Here is a 27,188-nt window from a genome sequence, read left to right on the forward strand (position 1 = left end):
CCCGGCGACCAGGCGCGGCGGCGAGGCGGCCTGTGAGGCGGCGAGAGGGGCGCCGCGCTGGTGGGCGGCCGCGATGGAGCTGGGCCCTCCGGACGTGATGGAGCGGCGGGGAGCCCTGACGCTGCGCTCGCCCTGCGCCGACTACGGGAGGCCCACCCTGGTGCACCGCTGGTGAGGGAAAGGCTCCCGGAGGCGCGCGGCGGCGGGAAGTCCCGGGCTGCGGCGTGAGCGGGGTGCTGCGCGCTGTCGCTCCGGGCTGGGGGGGGGGGGAGGCGCGCTCGAGTTGCGGGTTTTCCCATTCCGGCTGGGCGTGCATGTTCTGGCGCAGCCTGTGGTTGGAATGGTTTCAATTGTTTGTTGTGCTTCAAGTAACACCCTAAAAGCTCTGAAAGTGCCCCCCCCCCCCCGAAATGTGATGGATCTTGCACAGATCTGGCGTGCGCCTCTGGGTAGGAGTCTGTTGTGTGTGCTTCTTCGGTAGCGCCCATCTAGCTTATTGCCGTTTTGGTTTTTTTAAGGTACTACAAGAGAGAAGCAGAACCTAAGGACTATGACATACATGAAATTCCTTTGGGCTCGAAAAACTTATGTCGCTCTACCTACTGGCGACTTGGAACCATAGATGAGGTAAGAAAGCGTCTTTCCTCTTGCATGCCTATAAACATGTCAGGAGTATACCTTTAATCAGCTGTCAAAATATTATTCCTTGTATTTGAATATGAAGAATAATTAGAAATATTTTTAAAATAAATTTCAGTAGCAATATAACTTATTTAAAATTGTCTTAGTTTTAAAAGCTGGTTGTTGTATGGAATGGGGAGGATTGGGTGACTGAAAAAAAGTCTTAATACAGTAGCCCAATCCTGTGCGGGTGGCTCTGTGGGTTAAACCAAAGAGCCTAGGACTTGCCGATAAGAAGGTCGGTGGTTCAAATCCCCGCGATGGGGTGAGCTCCCGTCGCTCGGTCCCTGCTCCTGCCCACCTAGCAGTTCAAAAGCACGTCCAAGTGCAAGTAGATAAATAGGTACCGCTCCGGCGGAAAGGTAAACGGCGTTTCCGTGCGCTGCTCTGGTTCGCCAGAAGGTGCTTAGTATTCTCCTTTCATGCGTGATACCTGATGTTGTATGTGTAAAGAGCCATCAGAAACCAGTAGGCAGAACTTTCCAATAACTAGCCCATCTAAATACAATTACTTTTTTATATTGTTTTTTGTTTTTATTGAAGATTTTCTTGGGTAACAGAAGTACATACAGCATCTCTGCTTCAGGTTCTAAGAGTCCTTTCTGCGGATGTTACACTAGTGGCCAAAATTGTGGAAACCTTTTTGAAAAAGTGTATTTCCGAGGTTTGATGGCTCATAACACCCCACCACTTAATGGATCCAAATGGTTTCCAGAGAGTGGGAGGGGATGTTTTATACTATGTTGATGGCCTTTCAGATGGTGGCCCGCTGGAATGCGGAGTTAACCAGGGCTATTGACTGTCTGGCTCCAAAGCGCCCTCTCTGATTGCATGGAGCCCAGACAGCTCTGCTGAAGAATTGAAAGCCTGTGCCTACATGACAGAAGAAAATTATCTGGGTGTATATAAGATGACATGGTGCAATGTAATGTGAAGTTGAGTGCAAGGACTGTTTGGTGCAGACTTTAGGAATATGGTCTAAATCCTAGAATTCCAAGGAAAAAGCCATTTTTATCTCTTAAACAAAGGTTTAAAAGATTAAACTGAGCTAAAACCCATGTTAATTGGACGGTGGAATAATGGGACAGTGTTATTTGGAGTGATGAGACCAAAATGCCCTTGCCTGGTAGTGATGGCATGAAATACATGAGGAGAATTGGAGATTTACATCCTACTTACATTACACCTACACTGAAACACCCAGGTATGTGTTGTAATCTGGGGTTGTATGACAGCAAAAGGTTTGGGCAGAATTTGCATCATTAATGGGAATGTAAATGCCCCCAAATACATAGCCCAGACCTTAACCCAATTGAAAATCTATGGAGCCAGCAATACAAACCCAATTAATAAAGGCAATAATTCAATCTTGGTTTCACATTATTACAGCTGCAGAACGAAAAAACTTGGTTCACTCCATGCAAAGGCGTTGTAAGACCATAATTAAAGCTAAAGGTTACCCAACTAAGTATTAACTGACATGGTGATAATTTTTGTATATATTTTTTTTATTAATTTTCAGTTAATAACATTCTAATTGGTAACAAATCAAACTGACTCTTGCCACATCATAATACAAACAGTAAAGCCAATTATACTTTCCAAATTAAAAATTTCAAGAGCACTTCCCATGTTCTGGCTGTTGGGAGAAAGTTTATTTCCCTTGTTCCTGCTTTCTTTTATTTTTTCCAATTTCATAATTCCAATCTTATCCCATTGTCTTATATCACATTCACTGCTGTATGACTTTCAATCGCGTTTAGCAAATCCATATGTCTATTATCACGCAAGAGGCATTTTATTTTGTGTTGTTATCCATCGATTGGTTTTCAGCCCTGGTGGCCCCCCCTTTTTATTCCAGTCTTATCGTCAAGGGTTCTGGGCTCTCTTCCAGCTCTCCTTCTTTTAGTAAGATTTATGGCACAGCAATCTTTCAGGTCTTTTAACGAGCTGATGTTCCAAATATGAGTCTTGCATAGAAAAGCAGGGCCATAGGGTATATTGCACAATCAGTAATTGTTACGTTCCTCTGAAATCCAAGCTTGCTCTCCCTGGGCCCTAGGGAAAGCTCGCGAGGATCAAAGATTCACCCTCACTTTGACATTAATCCTTATATAACAATAATCCATGCAAGCAAATGCAGTTTTTTGTGTGAAAAATTCCCCAATTATAATCCATCGATTATCTTCAGCCTCTCCTGGAGGGGAGGCCATTTCTTTTTCTCCCGCACCACAGCCTGCGCCCTTTTCTCAACCCGAGCCACATGTATATCTGATCTTGTTTTTGCCAGTTCTAATAGGAGCTCTCCACAGAGGACCGTGGAGCATCACATTCTCCAATTTTACCATTCCTCCTGCATTTCATTTAGATAGTTGATTCTTTCTTGGTGAGGTTTGCCAAATCATGAAGTAACAAATGTAGAAATATAGAAACAGAAACTACCGCTCACCTCACTTAAATCACAGCACAACAATGAAAGTCCTTTTCAGATCAAAGCCTTGGCACCCAGTGACTGATTTATTTAGCAGGTCTTTTTTATTGCCTTCATTGCAGAACACGCCTGTTTCTTAGTCTGAATTTTAATAGTTTTTTGAGGAACAGGGATCCTCCCGCTCATGGCGATGACTCTGGAGAGTTTCCAGTTCGGGCAGTGCTCAGCGTCCCTGCCCCTGCATTCTGTAGTGAGCAGCAGTTATTGGACGAGGTGATGGCCAGCCCCCCTACCCTGGGGGGTGGGTGGCAGGGATAATTACCCCCATATTATCCCTGAAAACTTGCACAATTGGGGTCCAGTGCCCTGGGAAAGCAGCCAAATGCCATGGCAGGAAACTGGTGAGAATTTTTGTATATCTAATTTTTTCTGTGTTTCACATTTCTTCTTTATGACTTCTGTTGTAATAAATAATCCTTCATAAAAGTTATTGCATTGCATTCTTCATTAAATTATCTTTCCATTGATATATAACTTTATGGTATTACTCCAAAAAAGTGGTGTTATAAGCCATCAAACCTCAGAAATACAGTTTTTCCAACAGGTTTCTACAATGTTGACCACTAGCGTACTTTTGATGTGAGACACCAAAGTTATAGAGAGTACGAGGTTGAGGGAGAAAAGATGTACGGGGGTGGGGTAGTGAACTTTCATTATTTTACATCATGTACATGCAAGATTTTTGTGTCAGTGTCATGTGGGTAGGTTCTTTATCCATTCATTGATTAGTTTTCATTGGCGGTGGGAGATGGAGACCATTCACACATGAGTCAACTGTTTGGGCTCTTCCACACTTTCGCTTATGTCATGACTAGAAAGCATGCATCCAAGCAGTTTTCCAGGTGACCGGAGCTTTCTAGGCACGGGTCCGAGTGATTTCCCCCTTGCCTTACCTCCAGGGAAAACCAGAATTGCTATTTGTTCCAGTTGAGTGCTAAACAGCGGTTTTCCCCAGGAGAAAGCAGTGGGAGAAGGGGAAGTGTGGATAAGCCCTGAGTGTTGATTCAACAAATAATAATTATTATAAATGTAGTATAAGCCAGGTAAAGTTGGAAGGGTGAATAAGATGCAGGAGCAGCCTGCTGAGAACGTGAAAGCCAGCATAATTCTTAAAGCAGAGAGTTGCAGAGTTTAGCACACCTTGATTTTCATGGAATCAGATTAATCTGAATAAACTCCTTGCTTAACTTTCTGAGGCCAGTTCAAATCAAATCCAAAAACTGACATTATAGTATTATAGCAGTTGATACAAACCTATACACTGATTTAATTGTAAGTGAATTAAAATGGTACCTCCGGTTGCGGACGGGATCTGTTCTGGAGGTCCAGTTCGATCCCAAGGTTTCCACAACCTGAGGACCGTTTCTGTGCACGCGCATGCGGCGAAACCCGTAAAATACTTCCAGGTTTGCCGCACGTGCATCCCAAAGTTTACGTAACCAGAGGGTTACGTAAACGGAGGTACGACTGTATTAACGTATATCTTGACCATATAGTTGGTGGTAGAGCCATCATGCAAGAATAGAATACCTTTTATCAATTCATTCAACTAAATGGGTGTGTGGGTCGTGCCAGTTTTAAAGTATTGATATATAAAATAGCTGTTCCGCAATATTCTGTCACATTCTGATCCTCCAAACCTCAAAAAAGCAGAGGGCAGCCAATATGATATGCAGATTATTAGATTATTTCCTCTCTAATCAAAAGCTCCCTAAAGTGTGGAAATATTATTTATTTTCAACATGATTGGAATCAGTTTCTTAATTGCTGTGGTGGACTCATTCCTTACATGCATCTCTTGGAAGCAAATTCAACTCACAGCATAATGGATCTAAGGCCAAGGAGGTGGAAGGGATTTCTGTAACTCCTTGCCCTCCCATGAAATCATTGACACAGGCCAAGGAAGGATGGGGTTCGGCTTGCTTCTAGAAACCTATCCGTGTCTTATGCCTGTCAGGCTAGATAGGTCATGGTAAGTTTGATGGGGCTACACGGTTGGATCAGTAAGGGAGAGGAGTGAGGCAGGGGAGAAGCATGAGGAGGAGGAGGAGGAGAAGTATAATGGCAGGATCAGGAACTTCTTCCAGAAAAATACTCTACATCCATAAGAATAATTGGCATATAAAAGCACATATAATTTTTCATTACATTTAATAATTTGACAGCTGGTGTATTTCTAAAACCCATTCTTTTCTCTGTTACATTTCCATTTAGAAATGGGTAACCACATATGAAGATCATTTGTCTCAACCCTACAGAATTAAAGAATATAAAGAACTAGACATTCGGAAGTCTCTGTTGGATGAAGATAATTTTGAAATAGCTGTTATTGGCAGGTATTTCTGGAAGCTTTTGAATCCATACTCAGTATTCAAATAATACTGCATTATAGGATATAGCACATTGTGAATTCCTGTTTTCGCCCCCTTTTTCTTCATATCTTACGCTATTTGTACGGCAAACATTTGAGTGCCATTAATATTGGATGCCAATAATTTCTACATTTGCTCCAAAGTATCTGTGATAGAGGTTGGTAGTTCATCAAAAGTAGAATGAGAAACTGGCATCCTCCATTAAATTTGTTTAGTTCAGAATTAATGTTGTACCTTGCCTCTTTGTGCTGTTGAGATGGAAAGTTATGCTCTATACTAGAGACATTTGTCAGGATGAGAATAGTTTTGCTCTTCAGCTACTGCTAAGCAGTAAAGTTTAAAAATAAATAAATGTTTGAACCTGTCTGTCACATTTCATCCAGTAGAGAGCAGTAGTGACCACTTGCAAAAATGCCGTGTGATAACCCTACAACTGTGTCAAAAGCAACAGCATTTTATTGTAGCATGAAAACATTGTGGCAATAATGTCTCTTAATAACTGAGTTTGATCCAATGACTACTGATCATTTTTTTAATACCCACATTCAATTCATGGGAAATGAATTCATCATAAAACGCTTAATATCTGACTTGCTTAATGCTTTATTGTTTTGCTTGAAGTCTGAAAAACTCTCTTTTTGCAGGGAGACAGGGTTACCTGAAACAGGTCCTGGAGCCGTATTGCCCTGTCACTCTCCAGATCACTTTAAAATGTTAGTACCTGCAAAATTGTAATAGCTAGATAATTTATGATCAGATTCTATACTGCATTTTAAGGGTTCACAGAGAAGTAATTAACAACCACTGTTTTTGCATTGGATAACATGTGACATGTGTGCACTAGTTTCAGTTCCAACATAGTTAATTATTTTAGTGGTTGTATTTTGCATTAGAATATTAATCATATTTTTTATTTTCAAGCAAGGAAAAATATGAATGTTTCCTCTCCATGCTGCTTTGTTAAAACTCTTGTGATATCTTATTTTCCTCTTGAGTTTGCTTCCAATACTTGCATAGGATACCTTGAAACTGCTTAAGAAGACTGGAGTACTCATTTCTTCATTAAATGCATTGGCATAATTTTGTATTTTGAAACACAATGAGAAGTTTTCTGTTGCTTTTGACCATGACCCAGTGAAATATTTCCCTGGCAATTAAGGATTCAGTACCCGGGAATACATGTACAGTATAGGATCTCACTGTAAGTGATGTTAGTGTTATTACTGGAATAGTCCCAAATAAATGGTTGTATGTTCTGTCATAGCACTTCCACTTTCTGTTCATTTGTGTATGCAAAAGAAAATGGATCTGAGGAATAAACCTTGGCTGCACAGTCTGGGTTAGCAAGGAGAGAGCTTGTTCACACCATATGCTAAGTCCAGCTTCAGTGCTTTGTGGGAGTAGAAAAGACAGGTGTGGAGCAAACTGGCTGTGAGCTCCTCCCTGGGAACCTGCAGATTTGCATGGTCCCAGGAAGCCATAGTTTGGCTGACCGTGGTGTGCAAATCAGGCTTTTAGCTCATGGGTTTATGTAAACATTTTGAGATATTTTTTGAGGAAAGTGTAATTTTCTTTTAAAAGGTTTTCTGGCTAGTAACTGGTTTTGTCTGCTTTTGTTTTGAATAAAAGAAGCTGCAGTATTTACCTTACTAGAATTACAAGCAATTTATGTTCCAAAACATAAACTTTAAAAATGATTAGCATTGTGACTGAGACTTGAGGAAAGTAGATGACTAGCATTAACATTTGAGAGAGGCTTTCAACTGAAAACAGCAAATTAAATGACCCTAAACAGAAAGGCAGTGGAGCAGTAAATCAAATCCAGAAGGCCAATGCTACTTTAAAAAATAAATTGAATTAAATCTGACAGCAAAGGAGGGCAAGATTATATCCAAGACTAGGGAGCAGATGCAGGAAACAACTTCTGGTGAAACGAAAGTATGTTAAGTTTTAATTTTATCAGCATCTGGTTCACCATATTTATTTCCTAAGAATATGGTGTTGATAAATGTTTATAATACAGATATTGACAGACTGCATAGATAGTAAAACATTAAAATTCTACATTTAGAAACTGCTGTGTTGGCTATAGAATATACCGGTATCTTGCTATTCACCATCTTCTGCAACTCTACTTCATATTTAAAAGTGCATTACTATAACAGAAGTCTGGTAGCACAGACTGCATAGGCTCAGTTAATTATACTGCACTCAGTGCATGCCTAGAAGCTTCCTTCCTTTCTCCCATGTAGGTAACTTTATGACTACATATGAGGAACGGCTAAGGGAGCTGGGCATGTTTAGCCTGGAGAAGAGGAGGTTAAGGGGTGATATGATAGCCATGTTCAAATATATAAAAGGATGTCACATAGAGGAGGGAGAAAGGTTGTTTTCTGCGGCTCCAGAGAAGTGGACACAGAGCAATGGATCCAAACTACAAGAAAGAAGATTCCACCTAAACATTAGGAAGAACTTCCTGACAGTAAGAGCCGTTCGACAGTGGAATTTGCTGCCAAGGAGTGTGGTAGAGTCTCCTTCTTTGAAGGTCTTTAAGCAGAGGCTTGACAACCATATGTCAGGAGTGCTCTGATGGTGTTTCCTGCTTGGCCCTTGTGGTCTCTTCCAGCTCTATGATTCTATACATTTCTCCTTGGGGTGGGGGCCTAGGCATTCCGGGTTGTAACATCTGCTCAGACTAAACTCATTGAAATTTACGTTCTTGAATTAGCCATGTCTCTTAATTTGAGTGGGTCTACTCTGAGTTTGACTAACATTGACTACAGCCCTCTGTGTTTGTCCAGAGGCTTTCTTCCTTTGCATCTGCCCTGGCTGTCACTCATGCACATGGTAGGCAGACTCTCGGCATGATTATTCCAAAGCTGGCAGTTAAAGCAGAGGTGTTAAATTGATGGCTAGGCATAAGCCAAGATGCCCCAAGTAGGGTGGGCACAGTCATTCACATGGGCTCCATCCCGAGCCAGGCTGGGCAAGCATGCAGGCACTTAGAATCATAGAATCATAGAGTTGGAAGAGACCTCTTCTCCAGGCTAAACATGCCCAGCTCCCTTAGCCGTTCCTCATAAGGCATCGTTTCCAGGCCTTTGACCATTTTGGTTGCCCTCCTCTGGACACGTTCCAGTTTGTCAGTGTCCTTCTTGAACTGTGGTGCCCAGAACTGGACACAGTACTCCAGGTAAGGTCTGACCAGAGCAGAATACAGTGGCACTATTACTTCCCTTGATCTAGATGCTATACTCCTATTGATGCAGCCCAGAATTGCGTTGGCTTTTTTAGCTGCCGTGTCACACTGTTGGCTCATGTCAAGTTTGTGGTCAACCAAGACTCCTAGATCCTTTTCACATGTACTGCTCTCAAGCCAGGTGTCACCCATCTTGTATTTGTGCCTCTCATTTTTTTTGCCCAAGTGCAATACTTTACATTTCTCCCTGTTAAAATTCATCTTGTTTGTTTTAGCCCAGTTCTCTAATCTGTCAAGGTCGTTTTGAAGAGTGATCCTGTTCTCTGGGGTGTTAGCCACCCCTCCCAGTTTGGTGTCATCTGCAAATTTGATCAGGATGCCCTTGAGTCCATCATCCAAGTCGTTGATAAAGATGTTGAATAAGACCGGGCCCAAGACAGAACCCCGTGGCACCCCACTAGTCACTCTTCTCCAGGATGAAGAGGAACCATTGATGAGCACCCTTTGGGTCCGGTCAGTCAGCCAGTTACAAATCCACTGAGTGGTAGCATAGTCAAGACCGCATTTTACCAGCTTCTTTACAAGAATATCATGGGGCACCTTGTCAAATGCCTTGCTGAAATCAAGGTAAACTACATCCACTGCGTTCCCTTCATCTACCAGGCTTGTAATTCTGTCAAAAAATGAGATCAGGTTCGTCTGACATGACTTATTTTTCAGAAATCCATGCTGACTATTGGTGATCACAGCATTCATTTCTAGGTGCTCACAGATTGTTTGCTTGATGATCTGCTCCAGAATCTTCCCTGGTATTGATGTCAGACTGACTGGGCGGTAATTATTTGGGTCCTCTCTTTTCCCCTTTTTGAAAATAGGGACAACATTTGCCCTCCTCCAGTCTGCTGGGACTTCGCCTGTTCTCCAGGAATTCTCAAAGATGATTGCCAGTGGTTCTGAGATCACATCTGCCAGTTCTTTTAATACTCTTGGATGCAGTTCATCTGGCCCTGGAGACTTGAATACATCTAAACTAGCCAAGTATTCTTGTACTATCTCCTTACTTATTTCTGGGCTGTGTTTCCTCTGCTGAATCATTTGCTCCAAATTCTTCAGGTCGGGCATTGTTTTCTTTATCAGAGAAGACTGAGGCAAAGAAGGCATTGAGGAGTTCAGCCCTTTCTGTGTCCCCTGTTTACATTTCACCATCTTCTCCTCTGAGTGACCCTACTGTTTCTTTGTTCTTCCTTTTGCTACGAACATACCCATAAAAGCCTTTTTTGTTGCTTTTAACCTCTCTGTTCCTCTTGTTGCTTCTCCCACTTTCTGGACAATGAAGTTGTCTGCAAGGCCAGTGAGGAATCTGTTTGACCTTATGCTCTTGGCTGAGTTTGACATCCAACAAATATCTGGGTAACTGAAGTCCCCCATTACTACTATCTCCCTTCCTTTTGCATGCTTGGCCATCTGTTCCAGGAAGGCATCATCTATGTCCTCGGTTGGCTTGGGGATCTTTAGTAAACTCCCACAATGAGGTCACTGTTATTCTTCTCTCCCTTAATTTTGACCTGACCCAAATGCTCTCACTTTGGCTTTGAGGTTCTAAATCTTGGATCTCTTCACAGGTATACACATCCCTGACATATAACGCCACTCCTCCTCCTTTCTTGTCTGGTCTGTTTCTCTGAAATAGATTGTATCCCTCCATTATTACATTCCAATCGTGGGACTTATCCCACCAGGTTTCAGTGATGCCTATTATGTCATATTTAGTTTGCTGTACCAAGAGCTCAAGCTCATCTTGTTTATTTCCCATGCTTTGCGCATTAGTGTACAGACATTGAAGTCCATTAATCATTCCCCTGTGTCTCCTATTTAAGGATTTTTTCCTCCCACCACTAGGTCTGCGTGCTGTTTGCTCCATTTGGTCTATGACATTTGGATGATCATCTTCATCAATTGATAGACTTCTACCTTCAGGAGCACTGTCTCCCTCCCCCACATTAGTTAGTTTAAAGCCCTCCTGATGAGGTTTCTGAGATTTTTGGCAAAAACATTCCTCCCAACCGTTGTGAGGTGCAGTCCATCGCTTGCCAGAAGTCCATCTTCAAGAAACTGCAGTCTGTGATCTAAGAATCCAAACCGTTCCTGTTTACACCATTTGCGAAGCCAGCTGTTCACTTCCACTATTTTCCCCTCTCTCCCTGGGCCACGTCGTTCAACTGGGAGGACAGATGAGATGACGATTTGTGCATTTAATTGCTTCAATTTCCTGCCCAGAGCCTCGTAGTCTCTTTTGATCTTCTGGAGGCTATTGCTTGCAGTGTTTGGTTCCCACATGAACCAAGAGGAAGGGGTATTTGTCAGTGGGTTTTATGATTCCTTGCAGTCGTTCAGTTACATCTTGGATCTTAGTCCCGGGGAGACAGCACACTTCCCGAGACATCTTGTCAGGCCCCCAGATCACTGCTTCTGTTCCCCTCAGTTGGGAATCCCCTATCACCACTACACGCCTCCTCTTAGGTTTGGTCGGGGTTCTTCCGTGAGCTGTCCGTTCCAAGGTCGCCTGCACATTCCCTGAGGACAGACTTTGCTGCTCGTCTTCATATACCTGATCGACTGTAATGAGGGAGAGATCCTCAAATGGAGTCTGCTCTTCGTCTTCCATGCTAGGGGAGAGGACCTCAAAGCGATTGTGTATTTCTAAACAATCAGAGCGAACCCTGGGCCTCCTACTTCTTTGAGTCACATTTCTCCATATATCTGGCTCCTTTGTTGGTGAACTAGCCTCCTTCTCAGGGGAGTCCCCTGTCTCCTCCTTGGTGGAGACAGTGTGCTCTGTTTCTTCCAAGAAGAGCTCCAGCTCTCTAATTCTTTGGAGCGTAGCTACACGTTCCTCCAGTTGCTGGACTTTGTCTTCTAAGAGGGCAATCAACATGCAATTGCTGCAGGTAAAGCTGCCTGCAACCTTTGGCAAGATGGCAAACATTGCGCAGGAACCGCAGGCGACTGCAGCTGTTCCCTCCCCCTCCATCTTGAGAACGTGTCATTGGGGGTGGCTAGGGCGGTCCTCCATCGTAAAAAGCGTGAAGACAGGACAAATAATTCCCCCCCAAAAAAACCCTAGGTCTCCCCCAACAAACGTTTGAGACTAGCTCCCCTAAATGTAAAAGATGGATCAAACTGCGTGCGCCGCTGGCCTGCAAGCTCTGATAAGCTCCTCCCACAGCTAATCACCTGACTCAACGGAAACCCTGCCCCCTCTGACCTTTGCACAGGGAGAGCAGCTAATCAGCCACCAACTACCGTATTTTTCGCACCATAGGACGCAGTTTTTCCGTCTTAAAAACTATAGGGAAAACTCTGTGCGTCCTATGGAGCGAATGCAGGGGGGAGGCAGGCAGAAAAAGCCCCCAAGAGCCACACACAAGCTTCGTGTGGCTCTTGCGGGCTTTTCCCCAGGAGGGAGAAGGGACTGACACGGTCAGTCAGTCCCTTCTCCCTCCTCTAGAAAAGCCTTGCACAATCTGTCCAGCCGCGGGGAGGCTGCGCAAGGCTAAAGAGGAAGCCCGGGCAGCGAGCGCGATCCATCCCCTCGCTGCGCGCGCTTCCTCCTTAGCCTTGCGCGCCTCTCCAGCCACGGGAGGCTGAGCAAGGCTAAAGAGGAAACCCGGCAGCGAGCGCGATCCATCCCCTCGCTGCGCGCGCTTCCTCCTTAGCCTTGCGCGCCTCTCCAGCCACGGGAGGCTGAGCAAGGCTAAAGAGGAAGCCCGGCAGCGAGCGCGATCCATCCCCTCGCTGCGCGCGCTTCCTCCTTAGCCTTGCGCGCCTCTCCAGCCACGGGAGGCTGAGCAAGGCTAAAGAAGCCAACTTTTAAAAAATCTCTCTATCTTTCTCCTTTCTCCACCCCCTTCTTTTCCTCTGGATCAGTGTTTTTATCTAGATTAACGTTTTAGTTTGGAGGGGGGGAATATTATAAAAAAGGAACCTTTGCAGCTTTTATTTTAGTATACAATAAAAACAGATTACGGTAAACAAAACAGAAGAGAAGGAACTAGCATAGAAGAAGAAGAGAAAAGGGAAAGAGGGAGGATACAGAGCCATTTACCAGAGGTAGATCTTAACCCTTCCCTCACCTGGGAGCTTCTCTGGACAGGAATTCCCTTGGCTTAAGTGGGGTGAGGGAAGAGTGGCAGGTAGGGGGGTACCTACCTAGACAGTGAAGCCACATGTCTCTCCGATGAAAATTGGGAGTGGGCATTGTGTGAAGTGGCTGTGGATCTCCTGCCGCAGAAGTGTAGGACTGTATAGAGTTGGGAGGGCCACCCGAGGGTCATCTAGCCCAGCCCCCTCACAATGTAGGAATCACAGCTAAAGAACGCCAGGCAGATGGTCCCCCAACCGCTGCTTAAAAGCCTCCAGTGGTGGAGACCCCAAACAACATCCGAGGTCACAGAATTGCAGGGTTGGAAGGGAACCCCAGGAGTCATCTAGTCCAGCCCCGGTGGACAGCGTGCACGATCCATCCTGTTGTGCAAGGCTAAAGATGCTGCTTAAGGCTAAAGAGGAAGCCAAGGCAGTGAGTGGGATGGATCGCGCTCGCTGCCTTGTCTTCTTCTTTAGCTGCGCTGGAAAGGTTTAGCTCCTGGCTGGAGAGGTTGAGCGGCTATGGATCCCGCTCGCTGTCTTGGCTTCCTTGCTCTTTGGGGCTGGGGGGGGGGAACCCAGGCTTCCCCCGCAGCCCCGAGAAGCTCTGGGAGAAGCGGACAGGCTGCACGCAGCCTGTCCCTTGGTCTTTGGGGCTGGGGGGGGGAATAATATTTTTTCCCTTGATTTCCCCCTCTAAAAACTAGGTGCGTCCTGTGGTCCGGTGCGTCCAATAGAGCGAAAAATACGGTACTTCTGTGAGTAGGCTCAGCGGCGTAGCATGGGTTGCCAGCACCCAGGGCAAGGCATCCCCTAGCTTGTGGACCATGACACTCTGACTCCCTTCCCCCATCCAGAATTGAACCCCTTACCCCAAAAGTACATGCATTGTATTTTAAGAAAATACTGCTGTAATTAAAGTAAAATGTCCTTCTACAAAGCCCCATGTCACTTGCTGCCCTTCATCCACCCTGTTCCAGTAACTGCTATTTGGGAAGGGTGGGGGTTGGCGTAGCATTGCTCCACTGAACTCCTGAAGAATCACTTTGGGCATAAATGTATTTGTAGACAATGTGGTAAATAGATAAGTAGGCTAACTGTGCTTCCAGACAGTTGCTATTTTCAGGTAGGATTCAAGCACATACAGTGGTACCTCAAGTTAAGTACTTACCATATTTTTCGCCCTATAGGACGCACTTTTTCTCCTCCAAAAATGAAGGGGAAATGTATGTGCATCCTATGGGGCGAATGCAGGCTTTCGCTGAAGCCTGGAGAGCCCGGCGGGAGTTCCCACGGAAGGCGCCCACTCTGTCTCCGGCAGGGACGCGGCGCGCGGGGAGCCTCCGCCTGGGCGGGAGACGAGGCGATGCCGGGGCGTCCGGCCGAGCTCCGCAGATCCTGCAGCCGCACGTGCTGCTGCTTCTGGAAAGGCGAGCTGCTCCTGACGCGGGGAGAACCAGGGACATGCAGCTGATACCCCTCCGGCCCCGGCCAGGTGAGCTGGTGGGCAGGTTGGGCGGCCAAGCAGGGTTGGTTGAGGGAGCAGGCAGGCACGCAGCGCGGGGCCACGGAACCACCCAACGGGAGAGCCGAGCGCAGCCCCTGCAGGAGGACAGTGGGGCGCCGCCCATGGAGAGCCCCGCCGCGCTGGAGGACGCACTCCTCGGCTGCCCACCCACCTCGGGGCTGCCTGGCGTTGTGCATCCGGCTGCCCCCCTTTCCTAGGAAGTGGTCAGGCTGCGAGGGAAGGGGGGATCCCAGATCTCTGCCCGGTACAGCGGGCCTGAGTCCCGGACGCAGCTGAGCTGGGGTGGCGGCGGGAGGCACCGGGGAGAGAAGCCGGAGAGGTTCGGGAGGGATCTCCCAACTTATTTTCGGAGCGCTGCGGAGGGAGGGGGACTTGCGCGCTTAAGGCGGCAAAGAGCCCCTTGCAAAACAACCGCGGATCTTTCGGCACTTGGCATTAGCAGAGGGGGTGGCGAGGGGAAGCATCTGCCCAAGGAGCGGCGGGAGGAGAGGCATTGCTTGTTCTTGTTTCGTTAGCCTTCCGGATTTGCCTGCTTCTGGTGGCGCTTTGGGGCTGATCACTGAGCGCCTGCTTATCACTTGTGGACTTGTTGCTTGGAGACGCCTAGCTCCAGCTGTGCTAACTTTCTCCGCTGAAGTGCAGTGCGCCTGAGTCAGCTTCGGAGCAGACGAAGAGTTCTGCTTGCCGCCTGTGACTCGCCGGGATGGCTCATTCACGGGCAAGTCACTGCAAAAAAACCGGGGATATGCCTTCTTAGCCCCGCCGGAGTACTTTTTAAAAGGCAGTGAGCCTTAAGGCTAGAGAGGTAAAGGAAGCAACACTCCAAGAGAACGACTGCAGACTTCTTTGCCTTTGCAAATGCATCCTTTGTCAGACTTCTGAAATGTCCGTTTATGCATCATTGCTTTGGCTATGGTGCGGACCCCTCCCAAAGTTTTTATAAATAACACAAAACAATTTAAAGTGCTTGGTTGTCAGGGTGCTGCCTCATTTTCAGGGACTGTCTCTTAATTCTGGACATCACTGCCCCATAAGGAGCACGATCCCATATTCACAACTGCTAGGCACTGTAGAGACTTCTTAGGATGGAAACCTTATCAGTGCCGGTGCGTCCTATAGGGCGAAAAATACGGTAATTCATTTCGGAGGTCCATACTTAACCTGAAACTGTTCTTAACCTGAAGCACCACTTTAGCTAATGGGGCCTCCTGCTGCCGCCGCGCCACCAGAGCACAATTTCTGTTCTCATCCTGAAGCAAAGTTCTTAACCTGAAGCACTATTTCTGGGTTAGCGGAGTCTGTAACCTGAAGCGTATGTAACCTGAGGTACCACTGTTCTAGTAAATTTAGGTTGTGCCATTATAGTTGACTAGGATGTCTTGCACAACAAGCCCACTTCCCCCAAAGATCAGACTTTTTGCAACAAGGTGCATGCAGGAAAATGCACTGGAAAGTGTGGGACAACACTACCTTTGATTTGTCACCTCCCTGAAGACAAATCGGAATGAAGGTTCTTAAACAGCCAATGTCTTTTAATCTCCCTGCAAGCAAATTAAGATGGATGCTCAATAAACAGGCTGCCTGAAGGCACCATATGACTAAATATTAGTCTCTGTAAATTACAGCTCTTACTCACAGGTAGGCGGGGCTCGGAGTGCAGCAAGTGAGGACTAATCACTGAGGGCACCACTCTCCCCACAGACACATGGTGGGTCAAGTGGGAAAGACCCACCCAAATTGCCTCATCTGTGCTACCGTTGTCCCCTCCCATCTGTCAGTGTTGTCCCCCCCTCTCCGCGGCTGTGCTGCCTCCGATGCAGTCAGGCTCCTCCGTGGGCTCCACTCGCCTTCCAGGCTGCGTCCGCCTGGCGGTGCAGAGGCATGAAAACAGAAGAGAAGGCTGCATGCTGTGCCTGCCTGCCTTCCATCCTTCTTATTTATACCCTGCTTTTTCTCAGCCTGCGCCTTTTCCTACTAGAAGGCTGTGGGGCAACTGGAGCCGAGCAGGGTGCAAGGAGGTTCCAGGAGGGTCAACAACGTCTCTTCCTCCTTCTTGGGGCTTGGGGGCTCTTTGCAGTGGGAAAAGCACTGGGCACAGAGCTGACAGGGGGATGCAAGAATGCAACAGGCATGTATCCAAAGCACACATGTTCCTGTTGCATCCTCACACTGCCCTGCCAGCCCTGTGCCGCTTTGCGAGGCTAGGATGTGGGATTGCAGTGTGGTTGAATATTTTAGTGGGTAAACTAGCTAGACCCCATAAACTTGATATTTATCCCCCTGCAACTCTCCTGAAAGCTAGATATTATAATGCTTATTAGAGCTGGATCATTTGCCTTTCATGGCAACTCTGAACATATTTTAAAAAGTTAGTCACTAGCTCAGAGTACAAACTTTACAGAGGTCATCTTTAAAAGAGGTTACAAGATGATCTTGTTACAGGATGATCAGAACATGCTTTGTTTAATTTATTGGCTTGGTTATGTAATAAATCATGAATTCATGATTGCTGCTGCTTTCATCATAGGGCTGAACTAAGTGAGAAGACTGAAGCCACATTAATTGTTCTTGTATCTGCCCCGTTCATATATCAAGTGTAGGATTGGGTAGGGTCTGATTTCTACATCAAAATGTGCATATGAGCAAGGAAAGCTAAATATACCCGTGCCTTCTTGTGCTTGGGCACTTTTCTTTACCTGGGTTCCAGTCCTGGAAGTGAATGAGATAAGATTTAAGTGAGGGGCAGAAGGTGGCAGCCCTCTTTAGGGAAGCTTTTAATGTTTAACAGACTACTGTATTTTAATACTTTGTTGGAAGCCGCCCAGAGTGGCTGGGGAAACCCAGCCAGATGGGCAGGGTATAAATAATAAATTGTTGTTGTTGTTGTTGTTGTTGTTTATTACATATTCTCTTGTAACTTGTTAAAATTGTAAACAGAGTCTTTGGGTCAGGGCTGGAAATTCCAGTGTCCACCTACATCAATCCTTGTACTGCCATGGCTGTCCAAATGCCAACTTGGCACAATCCATTCCTACCCTCCTAAGAGCCATATTCTGAAATTGATTGGCAGCAGTTGTGGGTTTGTTCAATTTTCCTCTAAATCACTTCAAGAAGTTTCCAGCTGTATACATGTATGAAATAAGTACAAACAACTGGACTGTTCATATGAATGTAGTGCTCTACCTGTGCCATCCTCTCATCCATATAGGGATGCCAAGGGCCATGAGAACTGTCCCTGCAAAAAAGCAGTGCTTTGGAAAACTCATATCTGGAACTGTTCTGCTGTGGGCTGTGTTGGTGAACTGGGCTTTGGGATTCTCCAGTTAAAAACAGGCTGAGAATAGATCAACTTCTGTCAGAAAATTCCAATCGAGTGCAACATGTTATATGACAAATCACAGGAATACTTCTATTTTCATTAGCATGACACTTTTTGGCAGTTCACTGGAAGTATTACTCTTCCTGTGCCTCAGGCATAGCTGCTAAATTTTTCTAGTACTGAAAAACAATTGTGGGGGTTCTGGAAATTAGCAGTCCTCATTTGGTCAACGTTAACTATATTTTAAAGTTGTTTTTCTAAGAGCTCTTAGAGACAGACAAGTTAAAAACATTACACAAAAGCTAGGTATAATATATACTCTCTGTGTTACAGGTTTCTAGATACAACATACCAAACAGATTATGTTCCACCATATGACTATGAACCATATGTAAGTATAAGAGCAGAATGGTTATTTTCTACCATGCTTTACATCAAGGCCTTCATGTGTAGAACAGTAGCCATTCAGAGGTTGTTTCAAACAGGCTCTACCAGGTAAATGAAATATGTAGATTCACCCCAAGATAGTCAATTTTACATATATTACATAGCAATGAAATTGGATAGCAGCCCAGTTTGCACATAACATTAAGCCATACCATGTGTGAATGAGAAAGCATGTGGGAACTCACAGCAACAGTTTGAGGCCCTTGCTCCTCCCTGATCATGCTGCTGCCACACTACCTAGTGCTGAGTAATTGTTGGCCTTAACCTAATGTCCAGACTCAGGCCGGTGGCAGAGGTGGGGGGACAGGGGAGGCACCCATTGCCCAAAGTGGTTTCTTCACCCCACCTTATGGGCCAACCCCACTGTACACACCCTGTGCTGTCCCCAAATCTGCTCTAGAGGGTTAGGGACAAAGTTGGATGGAGGAAGAAGATTCTGTCATGCAAGGAAAAATCCTTGCGTTGATAGAATGATAACCTTGGCGCTACCTTGAACACAACCCATAATCTTTAACTGGATTGCAAACCTGTTGTATTATTTGTTGGCCTCTAGTAGCAGTGAGAAATGTTAACTTTACCACTTAAATTGCATTGATTAATTGTGTGTGTATGGAATACAGAGTTAAGCCAGTAAATGAGAAAGGAAAGTGTGTGGATGAATCATGGCTTGATCTGGATCCCTTCCTTTACGCGCCAGGGATTTTAGCAGAATGGGAATCATGGCCAGATATTTTTGTAACCATAGCAACTCATAGAGGAAAGTGTTTGTCAGTACACATTTCACCTGTGATCATGATGAACACTCTCTGTCTCTCTCCCTCTCCCCGCCCTTCTGTCTCTCTCATATGCACTTGTCACGGTGTCCCATCAGACACCACCGGAAGTGGTTGAGTCATTCTGGCCACATGACCCAGAAAGCTGTCTGTGGACAAACACCAGCTTCCTCAGCCTGAAAAGCAAGATGAGTGCCGCAACCCCATAGTTGCCTTAGAATCATAGAATCATAGAGTTGGAAGAGACCACAAGGGTCATCGAGTCCAACCCCCTGCCAAGCAGGAAACACCATCAGAGCACTCCTGACATATGGTTGTCAAGCCTCTGCTTAAAGACCTCCAAAGAAGGAGACTCCACCACACTCCTTGGCAGCAAATTCCACTGTCGAACAGCTCTTACTGTCAGGAAGTTCTTCCTAATGTTTAGGTGGAATCTTCTTTCTTGTAGTTTGTATCCATTGCTCTGTGTCCGCTTCTCTGGAGCAGCAGAAAACAACCTTTCTCCCTCCTCTATGTGACATCCTTTTATATATTTGAACATGGCTATCATATCACCCCTTAACCTCCTCTTCTCCAGGCTAAACATGCCCAGCTCCCTTAGCCGATCCTCATAAGGCATTGTTTCCAGGCCTTTGACCATTTTGGTTGCCCTCCTCTGTACACGTTCTAGTTTGTCAGTGTCCTTCTTGAACTGTGGCACCCAGAACTGGACACAGTACTCCAGGTGAGGTCTGACCAGAGCAGAATACAGTGGCACTATAACTTCCCTTGATCTAGATGCTATACTCCTATTGATGCAGCCCAGAATTGCATTGGCTTTTTTAGCTGCCGCGTCACACTGTTGGCTCATGTTAAGTTTGTGGTCAACCAAGACTCCTAGATCCTTTTCACATGTACTGCTCTCAAGCCAGGTGTCACCCATCTTGTATTTGTGCCGCTCATTTTTTTTGCCCAAGTGCAATACTTTACATTTCTCCCTGTTAAAATTCATCTTGTTTGTTTTGGCCCAGTTCTCTAATCTGTCAAGGTCGTTTTGAAGTGTGATCCTGTCTTCTGGGGTGTTAGCCACCCCTCCCAGTTTGGTGTCATCTGCAAATTTGATCAGGATGCCCTTGAGTCCATCATCCAAGTCGTTGATAAAGATGTTGAATAAGACCGGGCCCAAGACAGAACCCTGTGGCACCCCACTAGTCACTCTTCTCCAGGATGAAGAGGAACCATTGATGAGCACCCTTTGGGTCCGGTCAGTCAGCCAGTTACAAATCCACTGAGTGGTAGCATAGTCAAGACCGCATTTTACCAGCTTCTTTACAAGAATATCATGGGGCACCTTGTCAAATGCCTTGCTGAAATCAAGGTAGACTACATCCACTGCGTTCCCTTCATCTACCAGGCTTGTAATTCTGTCAAAAAATGAGATCAGGTTAGTCTGACATGACTTATTTTTCAGAAATCCATGCTGACTATTGGTGATCACAGCATTCATTTCTAGGTGCTCACAGATTGTTTGCTTAATGATCTGCTCCAGAATCTTCCCTGGTATTGATGTTAGACTGACTGGGCGGTAATTATTTGGGTCCTCTCTTTTCCCCTTTTTGAAAATAGGGACAACATTTGCCCTCCTCCAGTCTGCCGGGACTTCGCCTGTTCTCCAGGAATTCTCAAAGATGATTGCCAGTGGTTCTGAGATCACATCTGCCAGTTCTTTTAATACTCTTGGATGCAGTTCATCTGGCCCTGGAGACTTGAATACATCTAAACTAGCCAAGTATTCTTGTACTATCTCCTTAGTTATTCTGGGCTGTGTTTCCTCTGCTGAATCATTTCCTCCAAATTCTTCAGGTCAGGCATTGTTTTCTTTATCGGAGAAGACTGAGGCAAAGAAGGCATTGAGGAGTTCAGCCCTTTCTGTGTCCCCTGTTTGCATTTCACCATCTTCTCCTCTGAGTGACCCCACTGTTTCTTTGTTCTTCCTTTTGCTACGAACATACCCATAGAAGCCTTTTTTGTTGCTTTTAACCTCTCTAGCAAGCCTGAGTTCATTCTGTGCTTTAGCTTTTCTGACTTTGTGTCTACACGTGCTGGCTATTTGTTTGAATTCCTCTTTGGTGGTTTCCCCCCTTTTCCATTTTTTGTACACATCCTTTTTTAATCTTAACTCAGTTAAAAGTTCTTTAGATAGCCACCCTGGCTTCTTTAGGCACCTTCCATGTTTCCGTCTCATTGGTATTGCCTGAAGTTGTGCTTTTACTATCTCCCTCTTAACAAACTCCCAGCCATCATGAACTCCCTTTCCTTTTAGTATTACTGTCCATGGGATCTCACCCAGCACTTCCCTAAGTTTTATGAAGTCGGCTTTCTTAAAGTCAAGAAATTGAGTCCTAGTATGCTTGGCTGCTCCTTTCCGTTGTATAGTAAACTTCAGAAGAGCATGATCACTTGCGCCTAATGATCCTTCCACTTCTACCCCATTAACCAGGTCATCGACATTGGTTAGGACCAGATCTAAAATGGCTGTTCCTCTTGTTGCTTCTCCCACTTTCTGGACAATGAAGTTGTCTGCAAGGCCAGTGAGGAATCTGTTTGACCTTATGCTCTTGGCTGAGTTTGACATCCAACAAATATCTGGGTAATTGAAGTCCCCCATTACTACTATCTCCCTTCCTTTTGCATGCTTGGCCATCTGTTCCAGGAAGGCATCATCTATGTCCTCCGTTTGGCTTGGGGATCTGTAGTAAACTCCCACAATGAGGTCACTATTATTCTTCTCTCCCTTGATTTTGACCCAAATGCTCTCACTTTGGCTTTGAGGTTCTAAATCTTGGATCTCTTCACAGGTATACACATCCCTGACATATAACGCCACCCCTCCTCCTTTCTTGTCTGGTCTGTTTCTCTGAAATAGATTGTATCCCTCCATTTTTACATTCCAATCGTGGGACTTATCCCACCAGGTTTCAGTGATGCCTATTATGTCATATTTAGTTTGCTGTACCAAGAGCTCAAGCTCATCTTGTTTATTTCCCATGCTTTGTGCATTAGTGTACAGACATTGAAGTCCATTAGTCATTGCCCCGTGTCTCTTATTTAAGGATTTTTTCCTCCCACCACTAGGTCTGCTTGCTGTTTGCTCCATTTGGTCTATGACATTTGGATGATCATCTTCATCAATTAATAGACTCCTACCTTCAGGAGCACTGTCTCCCTCCCCCGCATTAGTCAGTTTAAAGCCCTCCTGATGAGGTTTCTTAGTTTTTTGGCAAAAACATTCCTCCCAACCGTTGTGAGGTGCAGCCCATCGCTTGCCAGAAGTCCATCCTCAAGAAACTGCAGTCCGTGATCTAAGAATCCAAACCGTTCCTGTTTACACCATTTGCGAAGCCAGCTGTTTACTTCCACTATTTTCCTCTCTCTCCCTGGGCCACGTCGTTCAACTGGGAGGACAGATGAGATGACGATTTGTGCATTTAATTGCTTCAATTTCCTGCCCAGAGCCTCGTAGTCTCTTTTGATCTTATGGAGGCTATTGCTTGCAGTGTCATTGGTTCCCACATGAACCAAGAGGAAGGGGTATTTGTCAGTGGGTTTTATGATTCCTTGCAGTCGTTCAGTTACATCTTGGATCTTAGCCCCGGGGAGACAGCACACTTCCCGAGACATCTTGTCAGGCCCACAGATCACTGCTTGTCAGGCCCACAGATCACTTAACCGTCCAGGGGTCCTTTTGTTGTTAGTCGTTAGTTGTGTCCGACTCTTTGTGACCCCATGGACCAGAGCACGCCAGGCATTCTTGTCTTCAGGGGTCCTTTACCTTTTTTACCATATGCACATCCTTTGGATATTTTGATCTCATTAAGCATACCAGCGCAAGGTTCTGCTTCAAGTTAATGTTTAAAGTGCATTTGCCATCATTAGCATCCTTGGCTCCTCAAGCTCCTTCTAAGCATGCCTAGGCACCCTCTATGTCTCCTCAATCTCTGCTACTATCACATAGTTTCTTGACTATTTAATTTAAAATATTCCTTACTTATGCGTCATACAAAGATTCCAGGAGAGTGTACTTAAGCACAAATAAAAACTAATTAACATATTTTTTTAAATGCAGCAAAATATAACAAGACAAAATCAAATAGAAACCCCAACAAAACCATCTACAATTTTAAAAGGCTAAAATACCTGGGCAAGTAGGAATGACCCCAGTAGTCAACAAAACCAGGTGTGTCTCCCTGGCAAACACATTAAAATGTTGACACATCAATACAAAAAGACATCTGCTTTGTATAACATAATCCACTAAAGAGGGTACCTGGAGCAATACTGGAACAAATCTTAAGACGTAGGCATCCTCATATGGCAAGATGCCATTATTCAGGTATTTGGACTCCAAGCCATTTAGGACTTTAAAGTAAGGACCAGCACCTTAAATTAGGGTTAGAAGCAAATAAGCAGTAGATATTTCAAAATAAGTGAAATATGAACAACCTCAGCTATACCTGCCAACACTCTTGCAGCCAGATTTTTCATGAATGGAAGCTTCTGGGGATGTCTTTAAGGGCATCCCCCTGTATAATACATTAGTGATCAGAGAGGTTCCCAGAACACAGATCACCAAAGCAGGACTCCTTATTCAGGAACAGTTGCAGTTGCAAACCAGCCAAAGTTGGTAAAATACACCCTGGGCCACTGAGGATCCAGTGCTGGGATCAGGGAATATCTTCAAACTGTGTCTCTACCCTTACAGGAAGAATGAAATCTCACCCAGATCAGGACAAACACCAATTTTCTGAACCTGAAAACTATCCACTCTCAGTGCCTCCATCTTGTTGAAATTCATGCTGCCAGTTACTGAGTCCAGACACCAATTCAGCTCTTGCATACCTCACCTGATCACCTGACTCAGATGAGAAAGAGTTGAGTCTCATTGGCCTACTGATGGCCCCTCGCTACAGATGTTGAATGACTTCACCTGTGGAGCTTTGCAGGAACTCAGTGAATTCCCTGCCGTCTTTGCTCTTAAGGCCTGGATGGTGGAAGAGGAAGCATTGGGGATCAAGGCAGGGCATGGGCTGTGGTCCTTGTGCTGCGCAGCTCAGACAAGGCATTCATGAGCTGAGGCACTACAGTCTGCTTTGGGACTTTTGTAGGTTCTTCCAGGTTCTCAGTTGTACTGGGGGGCCTCTACAATTTCCTTTCATCAGATTAGGTTCCCCATTGTCAGGCCACATATTGACAAAACCTCACCAAGAAATAGTCTGTTCAAGACATTGGACTGACAGAGAAGCCCCTGATTTACAGACTGTCCACTTTCTGTGGTGTCAAATATACAAGATCCAAAGTGTATCCTGCAGAACGTCATGCCGACAATGTATTAAGAAACCATAGTGGTCATGGTGGGCATTAAGTCCCACCGTGGTCCCTCCAAGATGGACACAATGTGAATATTGAAACCCTCCAGAACAAGCATTCCCCTTCCCTTCTGGTCCTTCCCCTTTGTTCCTCTTCCTTCAGCTACTCTGTCTCCTGAGTCTCCTGACAATTAGATCCCTTGCTTCCTTAGTCCTAATGTATCCTGCAGGGAATAATAATTTTTCAAAGTAGTTTTTGCAGTTACATCAAAAATTACTGATTTGGTTATACTACTAGAAATACATTGACAGATAATTATGAAATTGTGAGGTTTAATAAGTTAACTGTCTATATTTGGACAACTTTTCCGCTGTACTTTATTGGAAGGAGAATAATAATCATTTCCTTAATAACAATTCAAACAATTTATTTAACTAAAACAGTAACATTATAGCATATGTATCCATGTTTGTTAACTGATGTGGTTAAACAATTAAAAAAAAAAAAAACCCACAACCTTAGACTGAGTTTTAGCACACATGAAAAACTTAAATCCTTATTTCCTGATGATTAGCCTTTGGACTATAATGTAACTTAGATAGAAAACTATCTTTAGAAAGATTTTCCCTCCAAAAGCATTTCATTTTAAAAATCCAATTTAAATAAAAGAACTGATTTTTTTTAAAAAAATCTGTTTTTTAAACATTTTTTTTGAAAATCATTGATTTTTATCCAACCTGATGCTTCCACATCACATAAACTGAGCTATAATGGTACGAGGGAAATAGCAGAGCTGTTATGTTTCTATTAGCTAGTTATCTTTTTTAAAAAAGGCTTTTTTTCTTTTAAAACAGCAAACATAACCTATGGTTTTTAATTTTGTTTTTAAAACTACCCATCAAACAAGAAATGGGTTGGTATTTACATTTCTTGTCGATAGACTTGGTGGGTTTTTGCTTGAATTCTGGTTTTACATTTATTTATTGAAGCTTCCTTCAAGCTCTAGGCAATGACAACAATGTTAAATACTATTAATTTCAGAAAGCCCTCCTCTAATTTCATGATCCAACAAACATCAGCATCACTTGCAGGGAATAAGGGGGATAAATGCCCCCCCCAACAAACAGCTCATCTCCATCTACTCTCCTTTTTCTAGATCCCTTTAGTACACATAAAGGAAAGATAGCTTTCATGTAGAAATTATCTAACTGAATAACAAACTGAACATTTAAAATAAGACTGCAATCCTAAGCATGCTGTAATGGTTCTATGGGTTGCTCGTGCGTAAGTTGCCTTTACTCCTGGCTAGGTTGCATGGTTGAACCCTTTCTGTCAGGACAGCCTCAAGTTCCGTGGCTGCATCAGTCGCTGGCAGAATCCGTCAGTGGGTGTTTCTTAAACCGCTTCCAGCATAGAAGCTGTTTCATGCCCAGTCTCCTTCCCCGTTGCCTGCACGAAAGTTTTCTGCGCAAGGTGGGTGTGGGCAACGGAGTACTCGTACCCTCTCCGCTGGTCTCCTGCGAAGAGTCCTGGAGCCACCTCTCCGATTCCTCCATCTCCTCCCCTTCTCCACTGATGTTGCGCTGATTACCTTCCCCAGCGGATGGGCTATCCCTCCTCCTACTAGGACCTTCTCCACCATCATCCGGGAGCCTCCTCTCCGCCTCCCGCTCCGATGGCAGTTCCCTGACACATGCTTACTTGAAAATTAGCATAATCAAAATCAAGAGGATTTACTTTAAATAAAATATGTTTAGGATGAGAAGGATAAAGTGAAATATTTTTCTCTCTGAAAATTACCATGGGATATAGCTTACCCCCAATCCCAGAAATTCACTCTTCTCCTCCTTTGCTCTTGGTTTTTTAAAAATTATTTTCTGTTGCTGTCACCGGGAATAAAGCTTTAAAAACTGTTTGCTTTGTTGCCCTAGCACAGGCTTCTTCAACCTCGGCCCTCCAGATGTTTTTGGCCTACAACTCCCATGATCCCTAGCTAGCAGGACCAGTGGTCAGGGATGATGGGATTGTAGTCTCAAAACATCTGGAGGGCCGAGGTTGAGGAAGCCTGCCCTAGCACTGATTTTCATTCTATTTTATCTGCTGTGAAAATGGTAGCTATTCTAAACCAAGACTGTTTAACCAGGGGAGCTAATGGCACAAGGTTTTCTATGGGGGCAATAAGGGCTGTAGCTTAGGGGTGGAGCATCTGCTTCCCATGTAGAAGTTCCAGGTTCAATCCCTGACATCTCCCAGTAGGGCTGGTCATGTCGCCAGTTGAAACTCTGAAAAGCCCCCCCAGTTCACATAGGCAATACTGAGCCAGATGGACCAATGGTCGGATTCAGTGTAAAGCAGCTTCTTGGGTTTTCTAGGTTGTGGCAGAGTTTTGCTGGATGTGCAAACACAACCATTGCCTCTCTTATCATCAAAAATGGTTTACAAATTTGCCTTCTGATTAATAACATGCCCTTGAATGTATTTTCTTTAGATTGAGCTTCAGCCAGATGGCTACTCTGTAGTTCACAGAAAATGTCATTCTCAGTTTACTGACACGGCTGATTACAGAAGACATGGGATCAACACATGGCAAGATGAGAGTGGGTTGTATGGTAATGCAGATCTAAGGCAAAAAGTATTTCCTGTAACTAGCCCTATACGGACAAATGTGAATGAAGATAATTCTTAAGCACTAGCAACTCTACAAAAGTAAAGTCTATCTTTGTATCTGATTATTGTAGAATCATACTGCAAAATAAATAACATTGCAACTTTTAGAATAGTTGGTTATAGAATAAATCCATATACGGTACTTATATAATGGATGTACCAAATTGGGATCCTGTTGTTAACCTGTTGAAAAAAAGAAAATAAAAACCCAGATTACTGAAA

At 44.7% G+C, this 27,188-nt stretch overlaps 1 protein-coding gene across 2 annotated transcripts; it reads left to right on the top strand.

Moving 5' to 3' along the window:
* CFAP95 (cilia and flagella associated protein 95) lies at positions 1–27,188 on the top strand. Of its 2 annotated transcripts, XM_083403532.1 has the most exons (6): positions 1–171; positions 519–627; positions 5,387–5,508; positions 6,189–6,257; positions 18,067–18,124; positions 26,788–27,188. In XM_083403532.1, exons 1-6 carry the CDS (start codon positions 74–76, stop codon positions 26,983–26,985), a joined length of 654 nt encoding a protein of 217 aa, XP_083259658.1. In that variant the 5' UTR covers positions 1–73; the 3' UTR covers positions 26,986–27,188. The 2 variants fall into 2 exon arrangements, with proteins under 2 accessions (XP_083259658.1, XP_083259659.1); XM_083403533.1 differs by lacking the exon at positions 6,189–6,257.

The sequence above is a fragment of the Podarcis tiliguerta genome (assembly GCF_965153285.1).
Source record: "Podarcis tiliguerta genome assembly, chromosome: 11".
In the NCBI taxonomy this organism is placed as follows: Eukaryota; Metazoa; Chordata; class Lepidosauria; order Squamata; family Lacertidae; genus Podarcis; species Podarcis tiliguerta.

Excerpts from the sequence above, each read along its gene's own strand:
- CFAP95 (XM_083403532.1), top strand. The coding sequence starts at position 74 with ATGGAGCTGGGCCCTCCGGACGTGATGGAGCGGCGGGGAGCCCTGACG. Across the intron at positions 172-518 it reads CCCACCCTGGTGCACCGCTG|GTACTACAAGAGAGAAGCAG; the intron begins GTGAGGGAAAGG and ends GGTTTTTTTAAG. Across the intron at positions 6,258-18,066 it reads TCTCCAGATCACTTTAAAAT|GTTTCTAGATACAACATACC; the intron begins GTTAGTACCTGC and ends TCTGTGTTACAG.